General features: G+C 42.3%; 2 protein-coding genes across 6 annotated transcripts in view; both read right to left on the bottom strand.

The window, feature by feature from the left end:
* The window catches only part of tbc1d12a (TBC1 domain family, member 12a), a 28,853-nt gene extending 8,400 nt beyond the window's left edge, over positions 1 to 20,453 (bottom strand). The window contains exons 1-7 of the mRNA XM_051418059.1: positions 18,659 to 20,453; positions 6,252 to 6,387; positions 1,683 to 1,837; positions 1,317 to 1,399; positions 913 to 1,030; positions 701 to 807; positions 27 to 110 (exon numbers count right to left, since the gene is read on the bottom strand). Coding sequence (XP_051274019.1) covers positions 27 to 110; positions 701 to 807; positions 913 to 1,030; positions 1,317 to 1,399; positions 1,683 to 1,837; positions 6,252 to 6,387; positions 18,659 to 20,139 — 2,164 coding nt within the window. The 5' untranslated portion in view covers positions 20,140 to 20,453. The remainder of the gene's footprint in view (positions 1 to 26; positions 111 to 700; positions 808 to 912; positions 1,031 to 1,316; positions 1,400 to 1,682; positions 1,838 to 6,251; positions 6,388 to 18,658) is intronic.
* Positions 20,454 to 22,145: 1,692 nt separating this feature from the next.
* LOC127373713 (SLAM family member 9-like) lies at positions 22,146 to 25,888 on the bottom strand. Of its 5 annotated transcripts, none has more exons than XM_051418442.1 (2): positions 25,768 to 25,888; positions 22,146 to 22,939 (listed from the first exon to the last, which is right to left on the bottom strand). In XM_051418442.1, exons 1-2 carry the CDS (start codon positions 25,870 to 25,872, stop codon positions 22,430 to 22,432), a joined length of 615 nt encoding a protein of 204 aa, XP_051274402.1. In that variant the 5' UTR covers positions 25,873 to 25,888; the 3' UTR covers positions 22,146 to 22,429. The 5 variants fall into 5 exon arrangements, with proteins under 5 accessions (XP_051274402.1, XP_051274420.1, XP_051274411.1 ...); XM_051418460.1 differs by having other exon boundaries at positions 22,146 to 22,622; positions 25,451 to 25,872; XM_051418451.1 differs by having other exon boundaries at positions 22,146 to 22,758; positions 25,587 to 25,872.
* Between the last annotated feature and the right edge of the window lie 704 nt (positions 25,889 to 26,592).

The following is a 26,592-nucleotide window of genomic DNA, read 5'->3' as shown; positions in this document are numbered from 1 at the left end:
ATATAAGTGATTTGTTTGAGTTTTACCACTCTCACTGTCGTTGACTGAACTAGTTTCGCTGTAACTCCTCCACTTCTCTTTGGCTCGGGACAGGAAGATCTCATACAGCTCTGCATAAAGAGGAAAAACACACAAAGATTCTAAGTGTTAACTCCATATATCAGGTTTAACATGTCCAGTGTGTTAGATTTAGTGGAATCTAGTGGTGTAGTTGTAAGTTGAATTTTAGATTTTTATATTTAAAGCATATGTCTGGATCTATAGTTTTCTTTTGTCAACAAATCCTATGAAAAGACTGAACCAAGAACGTTTTAGTCTCTCTCAAAACTTTCTGACGTCCTGTTTGTGGCTCTCAGCTCCAAGCCAATTGGGTCCTACTGAAGAAGCTTACTAAAACAGCTGCTCATTGTAGATTTTAAAACAAATGTTAAGTAAACAGGAGGAAATAACATGCATCAGGCACTATTTTCAGTGGCGGATTAATCCACATTTAGTGCTCTAGTGAGTATTTGGGGCAGTAGGATGGTGTGTGTGTGTAATGGTAACGATGAAACGTGTTACCCAGTGCAACATTGTGGCAATGGAGCTCTATGGCACAGGGGAAGAAGTATTTACATTGTTGGTTGGAGTATGCATTTGTTGAAAGGAAGAAACATTTCGCACAGCAGCAAATACATTTAACGTGTGTATCTGTTTGTACCTGGTGTGATGTTGAGCTCGTTGCCGATGGCGAGGCTCCACACCCTTCCTCTGACACTGGGAGGAAGTCCCTGCCACCAGAGTTCCCTGACCCGCCTCGTTCCCTTCCTGCACACACACAGACACAGGCACAATGAGTTAAATAAACATGCTGCACAAACAAGCTTGCACACTGCATGTACGGCATACACACAAAGAGCTGTGGTTACGTACATGGTGTCCCAGTGTGGCAGGATCTCGGAGTTCCAGATGACCATGGCGTTGGAGATGCTGTCCTCCTGTCTGTGTCTCTCCTTCATCTGACGCTTCTTCCTCTGGGCTTCCTTCATCTCTGAGGGAGGGAGAGAGAGGTAGAGATCTATCTTTAGTCTTCTTGATGACTAACTTTGTCCCTGCTGGCCACTGTATATCCGTCTGAGCCAATCAAGTCAAAGCAGGAAAATGGCTGGGCATCAAACAGTGTGAAATATGTTTCCACCAGTAAAAAATGTTCTTGCCAAAAAAAATCTCTGCTGGCTTTTGAGACCAGTGAGGTCAAGAGGTCATTTTACAAAGTGGTAACAATTAGCTCTTGAGATTTTCTGTGTGTGTGTGTGTGTGTGTGTGTGTGTGTATACCTCTCCTCTTGGCTCCTGCCACCATCTCCTCGTACTCCATTTTGTGTCTCTGGGTTTCCTCCAGAGACTTGGCGGGTAGGTTCCTGAAGAACAGTGACACAGTCAGTCAGTCAGTCAGTCAGTCAGTCAGACAGACAGGCAGTCAGTTTGTGCTGTTCTTCCTGTCAGGTATTCGGCCACACACAGTGACTCTGTGTGAGACAGTGATTGCTCTCGCCAGATGCTCACTGTTGCTAAGAGATTTCAGTTAAAAGCATCTTGTCAGTTCAGGTTCTTGCTGCAGATAGTATCAGTAGAATACGAAATCAATATGAACCCAAAGTAAGCCACATTTTCTGGGACTGGATTTTAGTGTCTGGTACTCACGCTGGCCGGTCCTCCAGGATGAGAGCTGTGGTGGAAAGTGGCTCAAACTCCAGGTTCTTCCTCCTCCCTGCGCCCGGGGGGAGCTGAGGACACGAGGACACACCTGAGTCCTTCTCCTCCTCCTCTTCCTCCTCCTCCTCCTCCTCATGTGGACACTAAACAAAGAAAAAAGCTATTACAGAGAGCGGAAATCCAGCCCGTCTGTTTCGTAAGCTTCTCTGGCTTTACAGAGAGACCAGACTAAATTAACTTACCAACAGGTCCATTATTTGTGCCACATGATCTTCCCCAGCAGAAAGAGTTTACCCAGTTGTCATGGCATTGTAGATGTTCAAATTTCCATATTTTGTGAGCGTAAAAAAAGAACTTATTCCATAACAGCTACCACATGGACCTTGTTGTGATGTTTCCAAAGTCAAGAAAGTTGCAATCTTGACTTTTAAGGCAACATGGACAAGAACTCTTTACAGCGCTCAGAATTTTTTTTTTTTTAAACACATACAGGTTTGTGACTGTTGGGCAAAGTCTAATTGCTGAGGAACATGCTACTTAAAGGTCAAGGAGGAACCTGTTGAAGTTTTATGTTTTGATCCATAGCTATTTAAAATAATTTAAATTCTTCAGAATAATCAATTCTCTAGAATACCCTATATTGTACACTATATCTAACTGCAACTGTCATCTGTGTTCAAACATTTTCCTATAAAATGTATTTCCAACATATCTTTGTCACAAAATGTTTATGTGTGATGTAAATACTAACAATAGAGAAGTTATATCAGACCACAATCTACAAACAGCTATACAACAGGCCTACACACACACACACACACACACACACAGAGATAAACAGAGCAATTGTTCATCAGCTTCGGCACAGAGAGATGTTGGTGTGTTGGAGGAAAGGCTCTGCTGAAAGAATCACTGAGTCTGAATAAATCTCCTTCTGTGGGAGACTGTGTGTATGTGTGTGTACGTACGTGTGTGTATGTGCACTCAAACGAACCGACAAAGCTACCAAGCACATTTGTGGTGTGATTTGTTTCCGAGTGGATGAGTGCATGTTCATGTGGCGTATCTCGGCTGCTGAATAAATGTCAATGATTGTGTCCATCCGTGTGTGTGTGTGTGTGTGTGTGTGTGTGTGTGTGTGTGTGTGTGTGTGTGTGTGTGTGTGTGTGTGTGTGTGTGTGTGGGTGTGTGGTGTGTCTGCGTGTGAAGAGCCTGCACAATCAATAGTTCATTCATAGGAGCAGGGCAGCTGTGGGTCAACAAGACAACAAGCCTTTTATAAACTGATTTCTGAGCATCACCAGCAGAGGGAGACGGAGTTCCCCCTCTGACTCTGAAGAGTTGGTGCTCTGTCACCAGTTTGTCTATGAAGTGAAAGTCATATGTATAAAATCATGTGACTGATCCAGTGATTTCCAAGTAAGCTATGCCATGAAAGCTGCTCTGTATCATTTACAGAGCACGAGGGGAAATATTGTGATTGTGCTGATGGCACATTGTGGAAGGCAAATGGAAACATTACTACTTCTATAAGATCAAGTATAATATAAAGTATATAACATACTTATAATATTTCTAGTTTAACCCTGACTATGCTGTTTCTAAGCCCTTTTTAGTTTTCAGCCCCTCCCCCTCAAACAGCCTGAGTCAGAGCATCAGCGAGGTCCGACTCTCATGAGGCCTTCAGGTTCATACCAAAGGTGTTGGATGGGGTTGAGGTCAAATTAACACCAAAAGTGGGTACAGGTGGATGGTAAATAATCTGGAATCACAGCCAGGTTTACATCGCAGTGTTTTTTATGTGTACTGGCTGGGACTAATGTGGTCCTCACTGTCCACCGTACGTATCGTGACATGAGCAAATTAAATCAAAGAAGATAACTACCATTTGGCCCTTTCTACACAATGTCCGCTTATATTTTTGCCCTAAGAAACATCTGTGTTACATATAATTAGAGATGTGGCGACACGTTCCCGGTGTTAAACCACCATAACGAAAACATGAAGAGAAAAGTCACAGAGGACTGCGTTTTTGCAAGATGAGGACCAAGATCCTGGCTAAACTATGATGCTCAAAAAAAAAAGAAAGCCTCTAAACTTTAGGAAATTATTTTAGTCAAATGATGCATTAAATGTTTCATTAATTTTCTCCATTCAACTGCAGATGAGCCAAAGAGAAAGTTCACTAAGGACCCTGTGGCCAGTCAAGTTCTTCCACACCAAACTAGGAAAACCATTTCTCTATGGAGCTGGCTTTGTGCACGGGGGTATCGACTCGTTGAAACAGGAAACACGGTTGTCTAAAATATCATTGCATGCTGTTGCGTTCATTTTTCCCTTTATAGGAACTATGAGGCGTAGACCAAACTATGAATGTTAGTATCTGAGTGGATCAAGCAGGATCTTTATCAGCTCTGATCGTGTGGTACATATTTGTCACCATAAGAGAAAAATCTGTTCGTTAATTGCAGAGCTGCGGCCAGTGAGTGTGTTCTCTCTATTTTTAAATTCTGTTAGGGTCGACGGCGAGTTTAGAATGTAACCTATTATCTTTTCTTTTTTTAACTAATTTATGCACATTGGGTTTGGATAGGTTTTCCACAGATGTTACAACCCCTACCTCAGGCCAAATATAGACAAAGACAAAAGTATGTTGACAGGGGCGTCCACTGACTTTTGGCTATAGAGTAGATCACATCTAGGACAGGATCTGGAGTAGACAAAAGATGAAAAATGTGTGCAAACTACAGAAATGATACTCCTCAAATGATGGAGGCTGATGAGAATGACTACACATGAACAGCAGGATTATTATTTTGGCAACTAATCCCTGGTTGTCCCTCTGAGCTAACTGCGTTGCTGCACAACCTGAATTCAAAGGAAACATTTTGAATGAAGTCCTCCCCCTCCTCCTCCTTCTCCTCCTCCTCCTCCTTCTCCTCCTCCTCCTCCTCCTTCTCAATTTTGTGTCTGACGTGTCAACCAACTGAAGCCAAACCACATCTGGCCGGCTCCTTTCCTGATGAATCATCTGACTCTGGCTGCCGTCATGTGAGCAAAGCGGGCGCAAAGGCCAATGGCTGTCTGATGGCCTTCATAGTACACAACAAGGTCAGAGGTCTACCCTGGAGCTGGAACAAGGATAGTCTGGATTTGGGTTCTTGCTCAAGGGTACTTCAACAGATGGGATTGTGTCCTCCAGCTGATGGATGATTAAACTGACGATTGTTCGGTGTGTGAGACAGCTGCTTTTCAGCGTTTGTCTCATGTGAAAACCAGACCTCATCTAATTAAATTCACCCAGAGAGTAGGAAGCTGCTGCTGTGTGTGTGTGTGTGTTTGTCCAGGATACCACCTGCTCTAAAGGACAGGAGAGGAACAGCTGTGTGTGTGTGTGTGTGTGTGTGTGTGTGTGTGTGTGTGTGTGTGTGTGTGTGTGTGTGTGTGTGGTGTGTGTGTGTGTGTATCATTGCTGGCAAGGCCTTCTACAACGCAGCAAGTGGGGGATAGAGGGGTGAATTGCATCTGTGTGTGTGTGTGTGTGTGTGTGTGTGTGTGTGTGTGTGTGTGTGTGTGTGTGTGTGTTTTTGGAGTGGGATGGGAGGGCGAGGGGGTAATAATCTGCATCTCAGCTGCAGGCAGTGTGTGGAAGTTGCCTAGCGACCACATACACACACACACACACACACACACACACACACACACACACGCACAGGCAGTAAATCCATTTTACAGTCTTATTTCAGCCACCATGTTGTAAACAGACGCAGGCTAACAGTATTGGCCTCTGGAGCATCGGGCTAGCAAACACATCATCACGCTGCACTTCACTGTGTTTGTAGGGTTCAACTTCTTTAGTCGGATAAACAGTGAGGACGTCACACTGGAACATGATGAAGCATCTGGACTTAATATTCAACTGTATATAAAAAGATTTACTCAAACGCAAATGCTCCGTGTGTTCTTTGATATGATTTACTCTTGGGCTGCAATAAACGATCTTTGGATTTATTGGCTGATCTCTTAATTATTTCTTAAAAATTAAAGATCCAAGCTCTAAATGTTGATGTCTTGAACTCCAAAACACAAAGATATTCAGTCATAAAACTAGAAAAAAGATTAACATGTACATTTACATACAGAGCTGCATGCTCAACCATTCATATATGATCGCTGAAAAAAGTGGATTCAAGTGGACCTTTGAAGGTATAGTAAACTGCATCCAAACCGGAATTAAGTGCTACTAAAGTCCGCCTCTTGCTTTATTTGATTGCCAATTGTAACATTGATAAGCGGTGCAACTCTGTGCCTTGTACTTTAAAGTTGGACATATTGTAACTACTAAAATGCACCTTGTGAGTTGTGTGTAACTTCTATCCTTTTACGTCCACAGTCTTGTTCCTTTGACTTATTTTCAAAGAACCAGATAAAGTCCAACCAACATCAGAAATGACTCCTCCAACTTCACTACTCCATTCAGACTTTCACCAACTAACACCCTGAAAACGTTCCCAGGATGATGGTTATTATGTCAGTGTGTGTGTTTAAAGAGCCAACCTGTTGCGTGGACAATGTGGAGGCAGGGTCTTTAGTTGGATCGCCCTCTCTGGCTGCTGTCTTGCCAAACAGTCGCCACCCCGTTGCATTATGGGACAGCGCCTTGGGCTCTTTGGATTTCCTAGAAAACAGGCTCCTGAAAGAGAGACAGAAAGAATGGGTTTAATCATTATTACTGCTCAACGGTTCATACCAAACTTTAGCAATACTAAATTCTCTAATTTAAAGAGAGCTGGAAGCAATGAAGTGGGTGTATCTGCACAGTATTTTATTGTATCCCATAAATATAACATATCTTTTCTCATATTTCCTTTAAAGCCTCACTGGACAAAATGTTTACCCAAAAACCTGAATGTCTAATCAGCCTTAAATCACAACGCGTGTGTGTGTGCTGCAGAATGTTGCACATTCTCCCCATTTGTTCAAATTTAAAGCCGATGTGGGTGATATGATCGCTGCAGGAAACCGTCTCCACACAGGAGCACAGAGCCACAAATCCAAACATAAAAGAAAAATCCAAATGTGTCTCTTTAACAGCATCGAGCGCAAAACTTTCAGATTAAACCAGATTAAATGGTTGTGATCTGCAATTTCACTGCTAGAAGCCCATAAATCCTACACACAGGTCCTGTAGGTTAAAGCTGTCAGTACATAATTTATACATTAAAAATTACATAAAAATGTACTGAATCACTGTAAACATTCACCAGTGTTCCTTTCTTCTTTTAAATCAACCTAATGTTTATGCTGATGCATTGAAAGCCTGTTGGTTTTTTATGGGTCACATAGTCTGCTATTGTCTTCCTTGAAAGGAACTGACACTCGTTTTTAGGGAGGCTCCCTGAAGGCATGTAATTTAGTAATGGTGATAGGGTAAATGGACACTGCCCATTTTTTCCTCTGTGCTCCAATAAAAGCCTCGGTCAGAAACAACTTTTCTCTTTCCTGTACTTAGATATGCTATGTGCTAGGCTAGTCTACATTGAAAAGACACAAACCATGAAAAAAAAATAAAAGCAATGCTATTTCCATGAAAACTGAGCAAATTCTATCCACTGAAAGGAACTGTGGGATGTGGTTGAAAGCCTCAGAAAAAGTTAGTAGGTGAACCTTTAGTTACATCTATATTTTCTTATAACTAATTTCGAATTACAAAAAAAAATGTCCTATGCAATTATTAGGAACATATTATGGATGTAAAATAAAGCATTACTGGCCTGTTTTACCGAATCAAGACCTTTAGAATAAGACCGATAATATTTGTTACTCTAGTTATTAACTTTTGTAAATGCTCTTTTTTGCTCAGTCAGACATCCTTTCAATTTCCATCTGGCATTCATTTTCAGAAATGGTGAACATTATAATCAGAGTATTTCATTATTACTCCACCAGCCTCTAAAACATAAAACTGTTGACGTCAGACTCCAAAGCTCCAGAAAAACTATTCAGTTCCTCAACAAATGAAGGAAGAAGTGCCGTTATAAATAGTGAAGACGTAATACGGTGAGAATTAATCCTCATCATCATTCTGACCACAGTCGTGCAGTTGCAGCAGTTTCTGAAGGGATGCTGGAGAAAAAAAGCTGCCAGATCAACAGTTTTATTTGTTTCAGTGGAAGACTCTGCTGGTCGGTTGGTGGGAAGAGAAAGAGGGAAGGAGGGAGAGGAACTGGAGAAATTTAGAAAAAGTGGAGCTGCGAAGGAGAATAAGAGCGAGAGAGCAAACACACACACACACACACACACACACACACACACACACACACACACACACACACACACACACACACACACACACACACACACACACACACACACACACACACACACACACACACACACACACACACACACACACACACACACACACTCTGGTAGACAGCCAGGCAAATATTATTCCTCTCCACTCTGCGGGCTCAAGTTTCTTCACTCTGAAGTGTTTGTGTGTGAGAATCCAGTGTCAGAAACAAACGCTTCCTTTCAAAGACCAACAAATGGACGTCTTGGTATCACTAAGTGTTTAGGAAAGTATTTTCATTTGAATGTGAATGTGCTATGTCTGTCACTTTACAACCTACTGTTTGTAGTAATTTAATCTATTAGAACATATTGCACGTTTTAATTTTAAGCTCGATTCATTCAAGATTCAAAATCTATAGCACGGTTCAACATTTATGGTTTTTTTCCATGTCTGGCAAGTAGGTGAGAAATCTACTTGCCCAAAGTTCCTTTTTACTGTTGGCTCCTGTTACAGAACTCCAGCACCGTTTGTTGGAAACTTGACGTGCCTTTTATCTGCCTTGCTCACAAACTTGTGGCAATATAATAATATAAGATAATACACAGTTGGAGTTTCACAGACACATCTTCTAACGCTACCCAACAGAAGTGAGAGGAAAGCAAGACAGTTCACTCCTTAGCTACTTCCATCAAAAAAATGCTTAATTCTCTTTTATCAGGAAAGTGAGCTGCTAGATGCAGAAGCAGGCAATCCTTACTGTTGAGCCCTGTATAGATTTAAGTACTGTACATCACAGAACACTAGGAATGTAAAGATACATTAGTTCAATTGTAATACAAATATGTGAAGATTAAAATCGGTATGATAAAAAAAAATCATGATATCAGTTGTGGTATCAAGGTGCAAAGAGTTCAGTGTCACTTCCCAAAAGGAAATATGCATTGTTTTGCACAATTTATACCCTACCTCAGAAATAAAAAAGCATTCTATAATTTGATGAAGAAAATATAAGAGAAAATACATTTTGTAGATTTTATCGTAGATAATTTGTATTGAATCTCATTTTGTTAAAACAAATTGTACCATAAACCCAGTATCACGATTCAAAATGGTGAGTTGAGTGCATTGTTACAGCCCTACAGGAAACTGAACATAAAGGGATGCAGCTGTGAAAAATGTCAGCTACATCTTCTTTTTCACTTGTAGTTGTTGTGCAACAAGTTAAAAAAAAACATACTAGAAACAGAAAAGAGGAAGTTACTTTCTACATGTCCTGCCCATTTGGTCTGGCTCTGCCACCTGGTAGGAGCTGCTGTTTAAATCAAATTAGTCCTACTCTACGTCACATTAGACTTTTTGGTGCAGTAGTGGGTAGCCTGAAGGTCACAGACAGAAAGTAGAAAAATTCAGAGGATACTGAATGGACACTGAACCTACTATAGTATCAGACAAATGTGGGTCATGTATTTGAGCTGAAATGCTCAAATACACTAAATAAATGTACCTGCCATTCGGAAAGTAGAACAAGGGCTGCTACCAGTGCTGCTTGTCACTATTCATACAGCATGAGAAAAATAAAACACAATGTTTTCCTTTGTATGTCGGCTACATCAAGCCTGTTCCTTAGATGAGAAGCAGCCTTGTTCTCCCGGCGGTGTCAGACACCTGAACAGCACACCTGTAGCTGCAAATCTAAAAGGCATTACATTGTGATGGAGAGAGAAGCCATAAATGCAAAGTAACAAATACAGTGTGAGCGTGTGTGTGTGTTCGGGGTTAGGGGTGTGTGTGATAGGATCTAACCTAATTCCCAAAGTGGAATGAACAGGATGTGTGTGTGTTAATAATTAATAACGGAGGTGATTAGAGCTAATTTAAGTGTGTGTATGTTAATGAACAAAAGGAAATGCTGAACGAGCAGCTGTTTTGGTTTTGGTCATAACATTTGGAAAGAGATGCTGCTGATGGGTTTTATAAGTGCATTTATAGACCATCAAGTGACAGCTGATAGCTTAAAACGGCAGCAAATTGCCATTTCGTGATGGTTAAGTCTCTCGACAGGAGTTCAAGTTTTTTTTATTTTTGGCCTATCTGCTCTGATATTCTTTATCCGTTTGCCATTATATTATAAAAAAGTCAAGTTTTCTTTTAAAACAAACCTTGTACTAAAGCCAAAATTCAGATTTAGTGACAAACTGCTATGCTAGGCAATGTGATGTTATTGTTTCATGCAAAAGTATTCAATTTTAATTCATTGTTTTTTAGAGCAATTTAACTACTTAAACTACCCCTACAGATAACACCAGACACCAGTAAGAATCTCAGTACAGATACAGCTGAAACTGTTCTGGAAGTATAATGGAAGTTGATTAGGATGGGATTATTATTATTATTATTATTATTATTATTATTATTATTATTGTTATTATTATTATTTCTATGATTCTAAGGCTAGATAAACTGAACCTTATGCTATAGGCTAATAGTTGTATTTTCTATAAAGTACCATTCCTGATTGTATTCATTTTGAGTGGATTTTATCTTCTCTGCTCTCAGCACTGTGAACCAAACAGCCAGCGTGGAGGTTTCCCAGCAGGGCTGTTTTCTCCTCAGCGTTCCTCTCCATCTGTCTGGATTTCCTCTGAGACGCTGTGACATTCAAGCCAGCTGCTGCGGCCCGCGTCCAAACCAAAACCAAGCCCGACACAGACTGAGATTTAGCAAACAGAAGTTTTCCTACACCTGCCAGACAGGATTTTACTGCATGGTAATCAAATTGAAAAAAGAACCCCTCTGGGTCTGAACTGCACTGGTGTCTGCTGGAATTTGCAGGACAGAAAGTGCTCAACCTTTACTCCTCTTTCACTTCCTGGTAGTCTTTTACAGGAATGCTGGCAGGGTGCAGTGCAACTCACTTTACTATTTAGCACTGCTGCTGATCAAATATTTAAATTGCTTGCTAATTAAATTGCTTTGAACTCAGTCTAAGTCACACTGGATGAAGACATCATCGCCATTTAGTGCAGTTAGTAACTGAACATGAAAAACTGAACCCTCCCCTAGTAAACAATACAAAACACAATACAAGCTATCATAGATAATCATTACCAAGGACAAATCTGATGCTGATCGCTGAAGCTCATCCCCACTGGTTGCCATTTACCTGGCTCTGGTACAGGAAGATGATGTCCTCCTCCTTAATTTCAACAACCAACAGCCGTCAAGAAGAAACAATTTGACACTATTTGAAAACTAATCACTTAAGAAATCAAAGATTTAAGCATAAATTCAGTAATTAAGTCTGGAAGCAGTATAGTACTGAATAAATATACAACTGAAATAAGTACTGGATCTGACCCTGTGTCATCCACAAACACAAAAACAGTTTAACACTGGAAATCCCAGATTCACACCACCTTAGCAGTAAGCCAAGAGTGGCAACTTCTCAGCCAGGTACAGCTGTTCCACTAGAGGTCATGCTTACACTTAAACATTTTAAAATTCTTTTCACTTCTAATAATCTCATATTTTGAGCTAAAGACTAGCATGGAAAATGGAAATGTTCTTTATTTCTGGGCTTCTTGTCATCTGTCTGTTACACAGTAGCTTTGTATTGGTAAGAATCTGGTGCTACAACAGCATCAGGAGTTAAGATTCAGAATGTATAGTGGACAGAGCTTCCGCGTCTGGAATGTGAAACCAATGCAGAAGTGTGTGAAACATGCATTCTATGTAATAAGATGAAGTCTTAGAAATGAGAAATGACCCTACTTCTCATTGGATTTATTAGCTCAATACACAGTTTGCTAATGAGTTTATAGTCTCAATCACTAGTTTCAGGTCTTTAGGCTTGAAACTAGCCAATGAGAACAGCTCAACTCACAGTACGTTACTACCGCTGGCTCTGAAAAAACAACTTAGAGTATGAAGAACACCCCACTAGGGATGGGGCCGATCCGATCCCGTATCGGTATCGGGACCGATACCAGCGTAATTGACGTATCGGAATTTCCCGATCCAACCTGCGCAGATTTCCGATATCCATGAGCCATGTCTGCGCTTTAATGTTGTCTGCTGAAATGACTCCACAGTTGATTCCTGCCGGCCAGTCTGCTAGCTGGCTGCAAACTGTGGAATGGATTTCCTGAACGGAGGCGCGGCTCAATGAGACACTCAGGAAATCCATTCCGCAGTTTGCAGCCAGCTAGCTGGATAGCATTGAGCAGCATTGTGGCTAGCCAACATGTCCGCTGTATGGAAATACTTTACACTGGAAACACCGCAGAGCAAGACAGCAAAATGCAATGTTTGCAAAGCCGTAATTCAGAGACGCGTACAACACTACGATCAAACATTTTAAAAAAGCACCACACGAAACAGCACAAGGATTTTTTAGGCGAGCTGTCAGGAATCACTTCTGGAGTCATTCCAAAAACAAGGTAAACTCCAGGCAGACAACGTGAAAGCTAAAGGGACCAAGTGTGTGTGTGTGTGTGTGTGTGTGTGTGTGCGTGCGTGCGTGTGTTTGTGTGTGCGCGAGCGTGTGTTAGATGTTTACAGTTACTGCACTTTTCTTATATTTCAAGACTCAAATATTTGACATTTGGGGAATTTAATAAATATTGACATGACAATCAATTTGAACCCCGTTGCATTTGTTTTCAGAATGGATTTTCCTGTTAAAAGGATTTGTTTCACTTCCACCTTATAATACCCAATCCTTCGGGACATACAGCAAACACCAACCCGTTGAGGAGTTTATTCATATTATCTCATATAAAATCAACAATAAATAATAATAATATTAAAGAAAACAGAGCTCTGGTATCGGAATAGTATCAGTATCGGCTGATATCCAAATTCAGGTATCGGATCAGAAGTGAAAAAATGTGGATCGGTGCATCCCTACACCCCACCATATGCTTAAAATCTGAGTAAAAAGGTTACTATTTTCTGCAACCACAACAGTGTCATCTGCATTTGTATTTATCACAGTTCCTGTAGTCTGAGTGTTTCTAAATGCAAAGCAGTTGCTTGAATGTACGCCCCTTCCGTCAAGGACACACCTCACCTGAAACAATGCTCTTCCCCATTTCTCCTCAGTAGTGAAACAAACTGGGGATATAGTAAATCACTTTTTAACACGGAGAGAGCGTTTTAAAACAAGTCACCGCCCTCAAGACTTTGGATTGGTTCTGCAATGCTGTTTTTCAACTCTAATTAAACAAAAGCTGGGAGAAAGGCCTGAGTTTCTATTGAGTGTTTAGAGACTGGCCTCAGTTTAGAGACCTCAGTTTATGTTAACAACACTGCTATCTAGCTGTTTGGAGTTTAAACACAGAAAAAAAATCAATCGTGTTTTTGAGAATCAAGTGTCGTGACACTCAAGTGTATCTATATCGTACCGTTTTGGGCTTTTGGCCTTGGCAGCAGGGATAAGAGCTGTAAAAGCAGTCTGAACTATCCAACCTGCAGTTTCGAAGGTTTGAACAAACAGCCCTTCAGTCATCAGTCGACCTGTCTGCCTCCAGGCTGCCGCTTTGATCTCCTCAACCAACCTGCCCGGCTCTCCTGTGATTTCTGAAAAGGCTCCATGTGCTTCGTGGTGTCAGTCTGAGCACCAGAGATATTCTACTATATCCTAAAACTTGTTTTTGCTCAGCTATGAGCCAGATGACACTGCCAGCTGTAGATTTCTAGAACAGTGCTGTTAAGTGTTTTGGCTAGGACGAGCACAGTTTGGAAAACAATGTTTTGATAAGGAGGTTAAGGTATTATATATAATAGCAGTATGAGAACTAATAGCATTAAAATAACTTTAGGCATTAATAAGTAGCTTTAGTTTTTATGATGGCCTTTTCTGTATTATACTCACTACTAAAACTGTTTTTATCTTTGTGGTTCTTTGTTTCATTCAGATTTTGTACATTATGAGTTAATGGCTGTAGCTGAGTAAAACACCCTTTACTCATTTGTTTTAGGATAGTGCATTGTTTGAAGAAAAGGAAATATCTGTATATGACGTTAATGTCTTACAAATCAATACTTCTTTACCATTAACTCTTCTCTCCAGTGCAATATCAAATACTGTAAATGCTGATTAATGAGTCCAACCCTTTTACAGATGTAATTACAATCTATTTGTTGTGTGGTTGTTCAAACCAGTTGTGAAAAAGACCGTGTGATTGTGACATCAGGGTTTCCCGCAGCACTTTGCAGCTAAGGCGGCCGCCTTAGCAACACACACCTTCCGCCTTGACTACGTCGTCAAAAAAAAAAAAAGTAGGATGATATGAGCAATATGAGCGATATCCGCCATGTTACTATCCTGTTTTCTCCCTTTCATTCCAAACCGTGTTGCCTTTACACGTGGTTGTCTTATAGCTATACGTTTGATGATTGCACGTGATTTTCTCTCGCATTGCACACAGCCAAATGGACAGAAAAAAGCAACCACAAATTGTGGCCTTCTTCGGAGGCCTACCTCACCATCCGCCCCCCCCCGGTCTGATGGCAAGCAAATCCCCACCCCCCACCCCGGTCTGACGGTCGACCACCTTGACTAACACATTTCCTGCGGGAAACCCTGGACATGCCTAAAATGTCAACTTTTCAGGAACTGAGAAAATGTGCTCTTAGTCTCAGTGCCCTCATCTCTGAGGGAAGCAGTGCAGAGGTTAAATGGTGCGATGAATCGGCCTGATGGTTGAATCAGCTTCAGAAATAGAAAGCAGAAGAGCAGACGGAGCAGTGAATGTGGGCTAAGCCCTGAGGAAAGAGGCTGCACTGAGTCAATGCTCACTGAGCCCTGCTGTATCACTTACTGCATCTATACATAACTGGGGCACAATTAACATGCAAGCCATTGCACAGCTATAGGCCCCAGACTGCAGCTCTGAGATTCTATACAAAGACACAGATATACAGTATGTCAAATGGCCAACATGCCCCGCTAACATCCTCTGTAATCTCTCTATTATAACAGAAACTGATCCCTGTCCATATCTATTTGGAGATGTAGAAACCAAGAGGAAGGTTCTGGAGGTTCAGACACACGTTTGTAAAATATGCATGTATCTGGTTATTACCAATTTTGGATATGAGAAACTTGTTTCCATTCCCTGTGTGAGGGATTAAAAATAACTAAATTAACACAATTAGATTCCTGTGGGAGGAATCAGATCAGTTTCTAAATGTCAAACAACATATAACAGCTTGTTTATTGAAGTTTCTGATGAGCACAAATCAACAAATGTGCAGATGAAAAGATGGAAGTAAGCCGTGGTTGTAATGTAACATGCAGACAGATTTCAGGAATACACTTTCAACCTCGGTGCTCATGCAGCGTTGCAGCTCCATGTGCACTTCAGTTGGTCTGTGCATATAAGAAACCTCAATAAAGTGTTTCCTAAAGGAAGGTGATCCCACCTTTTTGTTTCGTTTAAATCTCTTTTCTCCGTTGCATTTGATCTGGATAACTTGTTTTAGTGTGCAGATGGAAAGGAGCTCTGATTGTAAAGTCACATTTAAATGTTGTCCCTAGGGCTGGGCGATAAATCGATTTTATCGATTAATTCGAAATTGTAGTTAAACACGATTTATTTTTAGGTAAAATCGGTTTTCTCTTGAACTTCCACAACACCGGCGCTCCCTTTGGGCTCCCCTAGGTCAGAGTGCACTGACCCCTCCCCCCCGCCTCTCCACAGATAAACACAACATGGCAGCAAGCCAGGATGAGCTCATCCCCAAAAAAGGCACAGTGTCGTCGGTTGTTTGGAACTGGTTTGGTTTTGTGGCGTCCGACAGCGAACAAACAGCGACCCGCTGCAAAGTTTGTTTGAAAGCTGTTGCAACCAAAGGTAGCAGGACGACCAATTTATTCCAGCACCTCAAGCAGAGGCATGCAGCCGAGTGGGACAAATGTTGCTCTCTGCGTGATATACAGGACCGCAGCCCACAAACACCCGCTAGAAAACAGTCTACAAAAAAAACGATTAAAATCGTAAATCGGGTTTGGTGTGAAAAAATCAGAGATTTTATTTTTAAGCCATATCGCCCAGCCCTAGTTGGAACACACTCATTTTGGGCCTACTGGCAATAATCAAGACAAATTGAGCAGTTGCTAATGTTTCATTCATAAATGAAAGTATAACTGGCCACAGTATATATCAACTGGTGTTTTAGATCTGTCGATCAGGACCCCCAGAACCACATGCTGATGCCACTATTGGTTTCTATCTCATGAGATAAAACCAGGGCAGAAAATATACAAAATTGCATTTATTTTTTACTTTTCTTATTTTATTAATGTGAAATACTGGATAGTTTTACCTCTTCAGGTCGCTATTGATTTCCTTTAAATGAAACAGTATGAGAGGGGAAGATCACGTTTCAATTGAACTGCTCGCTCTTTGCACTTACGTTGAGTTTTTGTAAACCTGTGCTGTGGGGTAGTCTGGAAGATTTCTGCACTTTTTTGACGATTTTTTGAAATTCAGTAATTCCCACCGATGCTTTCGTTACTCTTTGAATTTTTCTCACCATTTCTTGTTTACTCACTAAACTCCATGTATCCATCTACACAGTCACGGAGGTCATTTATCAAACAACACTGTGTGCCACTGAACATATTTGCATGCAACAATGTGTCCGACTTGGTTTCTGTCTCTCGTTCTGTTGAAGTACAGCTGCCTTTAACAGGAGCGGAAAATTCACAGTGCATGTTAACGTCTCTGTCCCTCCTTCCAAAACAGATGAAACCACTCTCTCTCTCCATCTCTCAGTCACAAAAGAAGAGGCAGGTGAGGAAAGCAGGTATGCACTACAGTCACAGAGACCACCCATTAACCGGCAGGGCACAGCTTGTAATACTAGTGCGGAAATGATTAGTCGATGAATCAGTAAGTTGATTAATGAATTAATTTTGAGAATTTATTAATCATTTACAATTGTTCAAAAATGACCTATCACGCCTCTGAACAAACATTTGTGATTTCACTGGGGTATGAGGAATAAGTTCTTTATATCGTCATTTATTCCTCTTCGAATCACTGTGATATCTTTCTCGTTGGACGGACGCAGCACTGACCAAACAGGGGGCTCATCTGCAAGAGTTAAACCACAAATATCTCCAAATAAAATCAATTTGTCACATTCGCAAAAGCAGTCCAGCTGCCGAACGAATGCCAGGTCATCATTACAACCAGAGGTCTGCTTATTTAATGGCATCCGGACCAGATGGAGGAGGTTACAAGTTGAGGTGGAAGGACATGTGGTGGGAGTTGGAAAAAACATGCCTGAAGGGACTTAACAAAGTCAACAGGTCCCACGACACGGCTGACCAGCTGAAGATGGGGCATATTGTGGAGCAAAGAACAAGACTGTGAACAACATTTTACTAATCCGGGCACCGGTCAAGGTAACGTACACGGAGAGCTGGGTACCGAATTTGGATACTTTTATGGCACCGGCCAAATTGCTTCAATAATCTCAAGTATTAAAGCAATGTGTGGTTGAACAGCTTCCTCCTTTAAAGGGAGTCATTTACTGTAATGTGTACTACATATTCTCTTTGCTCAAATGGATTTTATAAAATTGGTATCAAAAGAAGCAGAGTCCAGGAACTAGTATCCAAGTCAAGGTTTCTGTACCGCTACTGATATCAAATATTTTGACCAATACCAAGCACCAGATCCATTTCTCATTTCCTTCCATTGAAGCCCAGTCCAGTCACAGTTCACCTGTGTTGAACTTTGACCTGTGGAATATGGAGACTCCAATGTCCAGCCAGTTTTACAGAGGGTGGGACTAAACTGACCTTCAGAAAGTGTTGACTGTTTATATCCTTGTTTATGGTGAAATACAACAAGCACAGAGTGTGAGACAAGCTGCGTGGCAGCAGTGAGTGCGAGGACAGGGAGTCACAGCATTTGATATTTACTACTGCTGCTGCTGTTAGCCTGCTAGCCAAGTTAGCCTCAGAGGCTTGGGTAGGCAACCTTGCACATGTTATTTCCTCTCCATCAGTTCTGGTCTGACCGCAGCTGTCAGCGGGCCAGGCTACACACACTGCAACGGCTCAAACCAAACGCAGCTCTTGATTCCAGTGGCAAAGAACTTTACCGACCAAAACACCTGTGTGTGTCTGGGCTGTATCGCAACACCCGCTGTGTTGTACCTCTGTATTTGAGGCAAAGATCTTGCTTTAGTTTTTCTCTCCATCATTATACAATCAATCATTTAAGTGTTTGGGCTATTTGAGATCTTAACAGATGAACTGAAAGGCATGGAAATAACAGTGACTTGCAGCTCCACTGTGTGGTATGCAGCCTTTGTATATTTTCAGACAGAAGGTGACCGAGCAACCACTGATTCTACCTTTCAGCTGTGTTCCTGTTGGTTCTTCAACATCACAATCAGGAATGGTGGGAAGATGGAGAAAGATACTAATTTTATTTTTACAATATTGTGCAGAAGGATAGAGTTGGTGGTTGTTTGGTTTGCTGGCAGTCGTGGCTTTTGGGTTTTTATATCATACCACATCACTGGATTGTGTGTTGACACACTCACCGCCTGTTTGTGTGTGTGTGTGTGTTTGTGTGAGAGAGAGAGAGAGAGAGAGAGAGAGAGAGAGAGAGAGAGAGAGAGAGAGAGCACTTCATTTTACCTGGTGAAGAAATCAGCGATGCCGAACCTCTTTGGCATCAGCTTGGGGTCCGAGCTGTCTGTGTGTTCGGTCAGGTCTGGCAACTTGTCCGGTGCGCTCTGCCTGCGACCCGCTTCCATTACGTTCCGAAAGTCCTCTTCATACCCCTCGTCTCCAAAATAAAAGCCCCCATCATCATTGGGGGACAACGGAGTGGCATCACAGCTGAGGGACACTGCGAGGTTGGGGTTAGTTCTCAAACTGTGCGGCCTGATGGGTAAACTAAGGTCACTGAAATCCTCCTCATCCTCCCTGATGGTGGGTTCAGACAGCGGGCTGTCACACTTCCCGCTAGGTGAGGGGAGTTTGGCACTTGATTCTAGGGCGGGGGGGTCGTTGGACGGGACCGGGGTGGGGGGACCGAGGAAGGGAGGGAGCTCTGCCGCAGCTGGTGCATCCCTACCCGGGCACTGAGCGACCAATGTCCCGCTGCAGTCGCTTTGGCTCCTCAGACAAAACCCCGACCCGGCCCCGTTTTCTTGCCCTGCACCCAGGTCGCAATGAATGTCGGTGTTGCTTTCGGGGTCCGAGTCGGGCCAGTCACATGTTGAACTTGCGGTGTTGACAATGTGTAAACCACCGTTGGCTACTTTCACTTCCTCACCTTCCACGTCGCATATACCGAGTCTCTGGCCCAGCAACGGAGTGGGAAACACCCCTGTCTGTTTACAGTAATCCGCCTCGTACCCTGGGCTGTCAACATCCCCGTTGGGCATGTTTACATCTGGACAGGAGGGGGCCGTCGCGGTGCAAGCACAGTTCGGCTGGTGCTTCCCCGTGCATTGCAGCCCATCGAGGGAGAGAGAAGTCCTGTTACAGCCGGTGACTGCGCCGCCGTCAGCCGACTCTTCTCCCGGGCTAACGTCGCCAGAATCCGGAGTTTCCCCTTCGCTCTTGCCCGCAGGGTGCTGCCGCATCTCTCGGCTCGTCTCTGCTGAAACCCGATTCAGGATCACAGCTGGACAGGAAGCTGCTGTGGTTCCTGCGAGGCAGAGCCCTCCTCCTTCCCCTTCTCCTCCTCCTTCTTCTTCCAGCCCGACCATTGTCGGCTCCTCCTGACTGAATGACTCAGTGAATCCGTTCAGGCCGCCGTGGTCGCCGCAAACCCCTGAAATCACACAGCTGTCAGTCAACTGGCCGGGGAGGTACTTCTCCGCCGCGACCAGATCCAACATGATCTCCCTCTGGTGTGGGGGCGGCTGTACCGACGCGTCTCTGTTTACATTCCTCCCGTTACCGGTCACATAAATATGACCCTTCCCAGCTTCCTGACACCCGCTGACACCGGCTAGCAGCGCTGCGCTGTGGTCTTTGAGTGCGATGTAAGATTTAAGAGCCGCTTTTCCCCCTCCTCCTCCTCCCCCCCCTCCTCCTCCTCTCCCTTCTTCGTTCTCGTTCAAGTCGACGGCAAACGACCCTCGGTTCTCCTCCGTGGTTTCCATGACCACTCAGTCCGCCAAGCGAGCCTCGGCCCCGGACGTAAAATCCTGCAACGAGTCCTGCCCCGTCGGCCGAGCTCCGCAGCAGCAGCAGCAGGTTTTGTTGTTCCTGGAGGAAGGGGCTACCATTTTAGCCAGGGATACTTCAGCGTTACCTGACACCCACCGGATGTAACATGTTATTTTCTGGTGTATAAAACAATAATATTTACTCCGTCTTTCGAAGTTTACGTCGCCGCCGAGCAGAAGATTAATTAAATCCCTCAGCGTCTGGCTGCAGCGGCGGCATTCCAGCCACAGTCCAGCGCCATCTTGAAAATACCCCAACAATGACGTCATGCCCCTAAACTCGCTCGCTGTGTTTTGATTCGCTGAAGAGTTTACAGCGACGTTTACTGGTCACTCCGTGTAACTGCATCCGGGATTCCTCACCCCGTTGACCCCGTAAATAACCACAGCCGTGATGAGGTAAAAGTTGCAACGCAACATGTAAAAATTATCAATTTCTCTGGTTTTACTATTTATAGGTATGTGTTTGAGTAAAATTAACATTTTTCTTTTATTCTATAGACTACTGACAGCATTTCTCCCAAATTCAGAAAATGACAACTGGTCAAAATAGCAAAAAAGATAGTGTTTTCAGACTTCGAAAAAAAGAAAACAAGTTAGTAATAAAACAAGTTAGTACTCATTTTTAAATAAAACAATGTGAATGTGGAAGAGAATAACCCTGATTTTCAATCTCAGCTTTCATGCCTCTTGGCATGCTCTCCATCAGTCTTTCACATTGCTGTTGGGGGATTTTATGCAACTCCTGGCGCAAAAGTTCAAGCAGCTTGCTTTGTTTGATGGCTTGTGATCATCCATCTTCCTCTTGATCACATGCCAGAGGTTTTCAATGGGGTTCAGGTCTGGAGATGGGGCTGGCCATGACAGGGTCTTGATCTGGTGGTCCTTCATCCCCACCTTGATTGATCTGGCTGTGTGGCATGGAGCATTGTCCTGCTGGAAAAAACAATCCTCAGAGTTGGGGAACATTGTCAGTTGTCATTGTCAGAAGTTTTGGAGTGGTCTCTTAATTTTCTCCAGAGCGGTATTTTCTTTTAATATGAAGAAACTGCAAGCTCAAATTGTCAAAGTACAGAACTTGCTCTTAAAATGAAAGGTCCTTTTCTACTGGTCCAGTATCAACTTGTACAGTGTGATGTAGAAACATGAAGCCACCAGTGCACATCCACTGAGAATGGACTTTACAGTGAAGGAGGAGACATCTTGTGTCCAGCAGGAAAACTTTAGAAATGAACATTTGCATATTCAGAAATTCTGGAACTTTTAATGAGATAGAAGGAGGAGATGACTTTTTAAGCAATTTAATGTGGAAATTAGACTTCTTTTGCTGAAAATAACCCATCAGACACACATTATTGTTCCAATCAGACTATTTGTATATATGTTTTAACACATGTCACATTTACAAAGACATATATACATGTAGGGGATCTTTAAGTATAAAATACAGTATAAGATAGCATTTAAATGGAACCAAATGATGTCAAAGATGTACAGTACTTCAGAATGTAGTTACTTTCCACCACACCCATGTATTTCATCATATATGTCTATGTATATATATTTATATAGATGAGCTACTGTGGCTCAAATTGCTGAAAAAGTTAAAGCTGGTTTTGATAGAAAGATAGTTATTTAGTTAAGTTATTTTAGCTTTACCAGGTGAGATTTTTACTATTGTGATCACCAACATTGAACATCTGAAGCTCAATTCTGAGGCTGTTCTGTAAATAGTGAGATCCAGGCTTAAGTCAACAATGTCCGGTTATTTCAGACCATGTTTGATTTAACCCCCACCCATTCCGATTACTGATACCTACAATTTTGTAAGTTGGTTAATAGTGTACTGACTCATCTGGCCTAACACTGTAAAATGGACTAAAATAACAATGAAAATACATCACAAAATTCTGAGTATCAAAGACAATGACAGTCTGGGATCAGTAAGCAGATTTTATTATTTGTTGTTTGAGGACAGCATTTTATCAGCGAGGTGGATGCAGAATAAAAACACTGACAATGCAAACAAAATTACATAACTGTTCTCAGAGCTGTTGCTTTATCATACGTTTATCAACCCATCTACTTCACTCTATCGGGTTTATAATTTTGGGCAAGAGACCCAGTTCATAATCAGACTATTAAAAGGTATCTTGCAGAGTATAACTGATAAGTCAAACAAACGAGGCAAAACAACCCACCAAGAGTCATCAGGCTCCTTCGGTTAGAACAACGGATTGTCTTTGGGTTCACTTTCTTTCTCACTGACTGGGTTCTTCATCCGGCAGGTGAATGTTTTAACATGTGAAATCTCAGTCTTGATGATGAGCACGTCCTTCATCGACTGCTGCCACTCCTCGTTGTCCCTCTTCCAGCTGTAGGTGACAGGTTGAGCCTCTTTAGTTTCTTCACCACAGGTCAGCGTGCAGTTGGTAGAAGCAGAGGAACATGTCAGTGGTCTGCTCAATATGAAAGGTTTGGGAACTTCCTCTATCACTTTAACATCATAACGCTGATCCTGGACCTTGTTGTTGATGTCCACTGTGTACAGACCTTGGTGAGCGAAAGTCATGTTTCTGACTTCCAAACGTCCAGTGGTTATGTTCAGGGTTGTGTGGCCTTGAAACGGGATGAAGTAAGTCAACTCAGCTTCACCCTTCGCCCACTCAGCCAGCAGATTACCATTGTGTTTCCACAGGATGTCGGTGATAACTCCAGTGAAAGGAGGCCTCAGGTCTACGTTACCACCAACCACAACGTATTTATCTTCGGCCAGAGCAGAGTTCAGCACCGCCAAAAGCCCCACTGTCAGGAACCAAAACCCAGACTGTTTCTCCATGTCCACTGATCAGACTGGAAGAAAAACACTGAACATTGTAAGTGTTTCAGAAGACAAAATCTTCACATCAGCAAAAACAAGTTCTTTGTAAGTCACCACAGACTCACCTCTTCACAGTTCCTTTGGTGTCCTTCTGGTGCCGTTAGATTCCGTAGTGGTTATACTCCTCAGTGTTTCACTTTTTGATGCGCTGTTATTCCACTATTTGAACAAGTCATTCTGATTTGCCCCTTAGTGTGATGCCATAAATGGAGGGAACATGGCAGGGGGTTGTGGCAGCCAACAGTGTTTCCAACCAATCACAGTTTTGAGCTTCATAAGAGCTTGTGTTGAACTCTGAACCCTAATGTTTTAGGGAAACTGAATTATATTTGGTGGAGAACTGTTATGTACTTCACAAACACACAGTAAATTCTGCATTTAATTAGTTCTCTATAATATCTCAATAATAATATTTAATAATATTGTATTAACTTCGTCAGTGTTAATTAGGAACACAATTCTAAACAAAATGGAATAAAGTGGTCAATGGATAAATGAGAATGAGGACAGTCACACATGCTCAAAATGAACACACTCTCTTCCAGTGGCAGAGCGAATTTGAATCTATGCTTCGCTTCGCTTGCAGTGAAATTTGTCACTCGCCTGCCGTGCCCTAACAGAAAAAGCCATAGAACAAGATGACATGATTGTTGTTGGTTTGACTACCTGATGCAGCTGGAAGTCAGCTCTGAACAACGTCTACAACACGGTTTTAAAAGCCATACAAAAAAGAAATGCTTTCATATTTTATTTCATATTTAACTGCCAAGCACATCACAGTCCCTCTTCGTGGCTGGAGTGCTGACAAGACTTCATCTTATTCAGCGAGCCTCCTCAACATGAAATGTTCGATACAAAGTTCAACTGTTAGGTAAAGCTGACAGGGTGTTTTTTTTTGGCATTTCACTTTATTTGGATAGTGACAGAGAGAGGCGGGAAAGGCAGGAAAAAATGGTCATCTTAGTTATTTGCACTTTCAGGGACCAAAACCCAGGGTGTTTCTCCATGTCCACTGATCAGTACAGAACTAAACACTGATTCAGAGGCTGTAATCCTCAAATCAGCAAAAATGATAAGTCCTTTTTATGTCTACAGACTCACTCCTTTGATGTTCTTCCTCTTTTCTGGTGCCTTTAGATTCTGTAGTGGTGGTAATCCTCGATGTGGTATAGCTGCACTGTTGCATACAGACTGTCTACTTTACTTTGCGTTGGTGTGATGTCACAAATATAGGAAATATGGCAGGGGGTGGGGCCAGCCAACAGTCTGTTTGTAAAAAACCTGAAGTTGCTCGACGTCTTTCCAGATCCATCCGCTTCATATGTTTACAATCTGTAATTCCGTCATCCTGATTGTCCATACTGTAACTTTGCTACTGTATGCTGTTCTCTTATATTAATGCAATATCCTTGACCATGAACAGAAAGTTTAGCACTTTTTTTACACGATTCATCATATAATTACACCTCTTGCTTCACCGTACACACACTGTGTGCAAGGTTTCTTCCTCTTCTATGTAAACAAGTGTCTTTTTGATTACAGATTTGTTGAGCGATACAAAGTCTTCTTCCAGCTTTACTGACTGTCATAAGGACATACAAAAACAGACACAAAGACCTCGATAACAGAGAAAATAAACATAATGGTCCCACAGTTGGGGATGAAATGCCACACTTGTATTGGTCCCACTGTGTCCCAGAAACTGCAAAACTTTCCTACACAGTAGATAAAGGATTTGTTCCTGACTGACATGTTATGTTATCTATATTAATGTTAAATTTGACAGCATTAGACATCAAACTGAGGTGGCTGCTCACCAATAAATGGTGGATGTAAAAACGTCAGTTATACACTAAAAAAAACAATACAGAGCATGAAAAACAAAGATGACTGTAGGATTGTTAAGCAGATTTTTTTATTCATTAATCATCATCAATCATTATTAGGAACTGGCACTTGGCCTGGTGACTTACTTTAATCTTCATGAGGAAATCAGGTGATTGTCCACTTTAAGCTGAATTATGATCATTTCTGTGTTGACGTGGACCGATCAGTTTTCTGACAGTGTCTCGATTTCGCCATGCTAAGAACCCAGCAGTTCCCCAGAGTGCCACGTGTACTGAGACCCTCAACACAACTTCCCAAACTTCCAGCTGCATTGGAAGTTCCTCTGAGAACAACGGATTGTCTTTGGGTTCACTTTCTTTCTCACTGACTGGGTTCTTCATCCGGCAGGTGAATGTTTTAACATGTGATATCTCAGTCTTGATGATGAGCATGTCCTTCATCGACTGCTGCCACTCCTCGTTGTCCCTCTTCCAGCTGTAGGTGACAGGTTCAGCCTTTTTAGTTTCTTCACCACAGGTCAGCGTGCAGTTGGTAGAAGCAGAGGAACATGTCAGTGGTCTGCTCAATATGGAAGGTTTGGGAACTTCCTCTATCACTTTAACATCATAACGCTGATCCTGGGGCTTGTTGTTGATGTCCACTGTGTACAGACCTTCGTGAGCGATAGTCATGTTTCTGACTTCCAAACGTCCACTGGTTATGTCCAGGGTTGTGTGGCCTTGAAACGGGATGAAGTAAGTCAACTCAGCTTCACCCTTCGCCCACTCTGCCAGCAGATTACCATTGTGTTTCCACAGGATGTTGGTGATAACTCCAGTGAAAGGAGGCCTCAGGTCTACGTTACCACCAACCACAACGTATTTATCTTCGGCCAGAGCAGAGTTCAGCACCGCCAAAAGCCCCACTGTCAGGAACCAAAACCCAGACTGTGTCTCCATGTCCACTGATCAGACTGGAAGAAAAACACTGAACATTGTAAGTGTTTCAGAAGACAAAATCCTCACATCAGCAAAAACAAGTTCTTTGTAAGTCACCACAGACTCACCTCTTCACAGGTCCTTTGGTGTCCTTCTGGTGCCGTTAGATTGCGTAGTGGTGCTACTCGTCTTCTGGATTTGGTAAAGTTGCACTGTTAGACTGAGACTACTTAACTGCGCGTTGGTGTGATGTCACAAATAGAGGAAATATGGCAGGGGGTGGGGCCAGCCAACAGTATTTCCATCTAATCACACCAATAGTTTTTGATTTTCTGAAGAGCTCCAATTACACAATTATTATGAAGATATTCCCTTTGTGCAGAGAAAAGCTGCTGACAGTGAATGCAATTAAACAGAACCAAAAGAAGTGTATCAGAGACAGAGTGTTTAAGCAGTTTTACTGAACTTCAGTGCTGCTGCAAAGCAACAGCTAAAGAGGAAGTGGTTCTGGTCATAGCTTTGTAGGTTTGTGGTTTTGTTCTAGAAACAGCCCACCACTTACATTATCATCTGTTTGATGGTGTGTTTGAGTTTTGCCTCTTGTATGTTTTTTATTCTTCTTCCAGGTCTCCATGGTGGAGAGGAGGTCATTTGACTCAGGTCTGTTTGGAAACACCTGAAGTTGCTCGACATCCTCCCAGATCCATCCTGACCTGAATCAATGGTCTAACGATAGACAGT

This window comes from Dicentrarchus labrax, unplaced genomic scaffold (assembly GCF_905237075.1).
Source record: "Dicentrarchus labrax unplaced genomic scaffold, dlabrax2021, whole genome shotgun sequence".
In the NCBI taxonomy this organism is placed as follows: Eukaryota; Metazoa; Chordata; class Actinopteri; family Moronidae; genus Dicentrarchus; species Dicentrarchus labrax.
The sequence above is the reverse complement of the archived record's forward strand: the minus strand, read 5'-3'. Positions and strand labels throughout refer to the sequence as shown.

Coding starts and splice junctions, on each gene's coding strand:
- LOC127373713 (XM_051418442.1), bottom strand. CDS start 25,872: ATGGAGACACAGTCTGGGTTTTGGTTCCTGACAGTGGGGCTTTTGGCG. Junction 22,940..25,767: donor TGGTTGGTGGTAACGTAGAC/CTGAGGCCTCCT, acceptor GGTAACGTAGAC/CTGAGGCCTCCTTTCACTGG.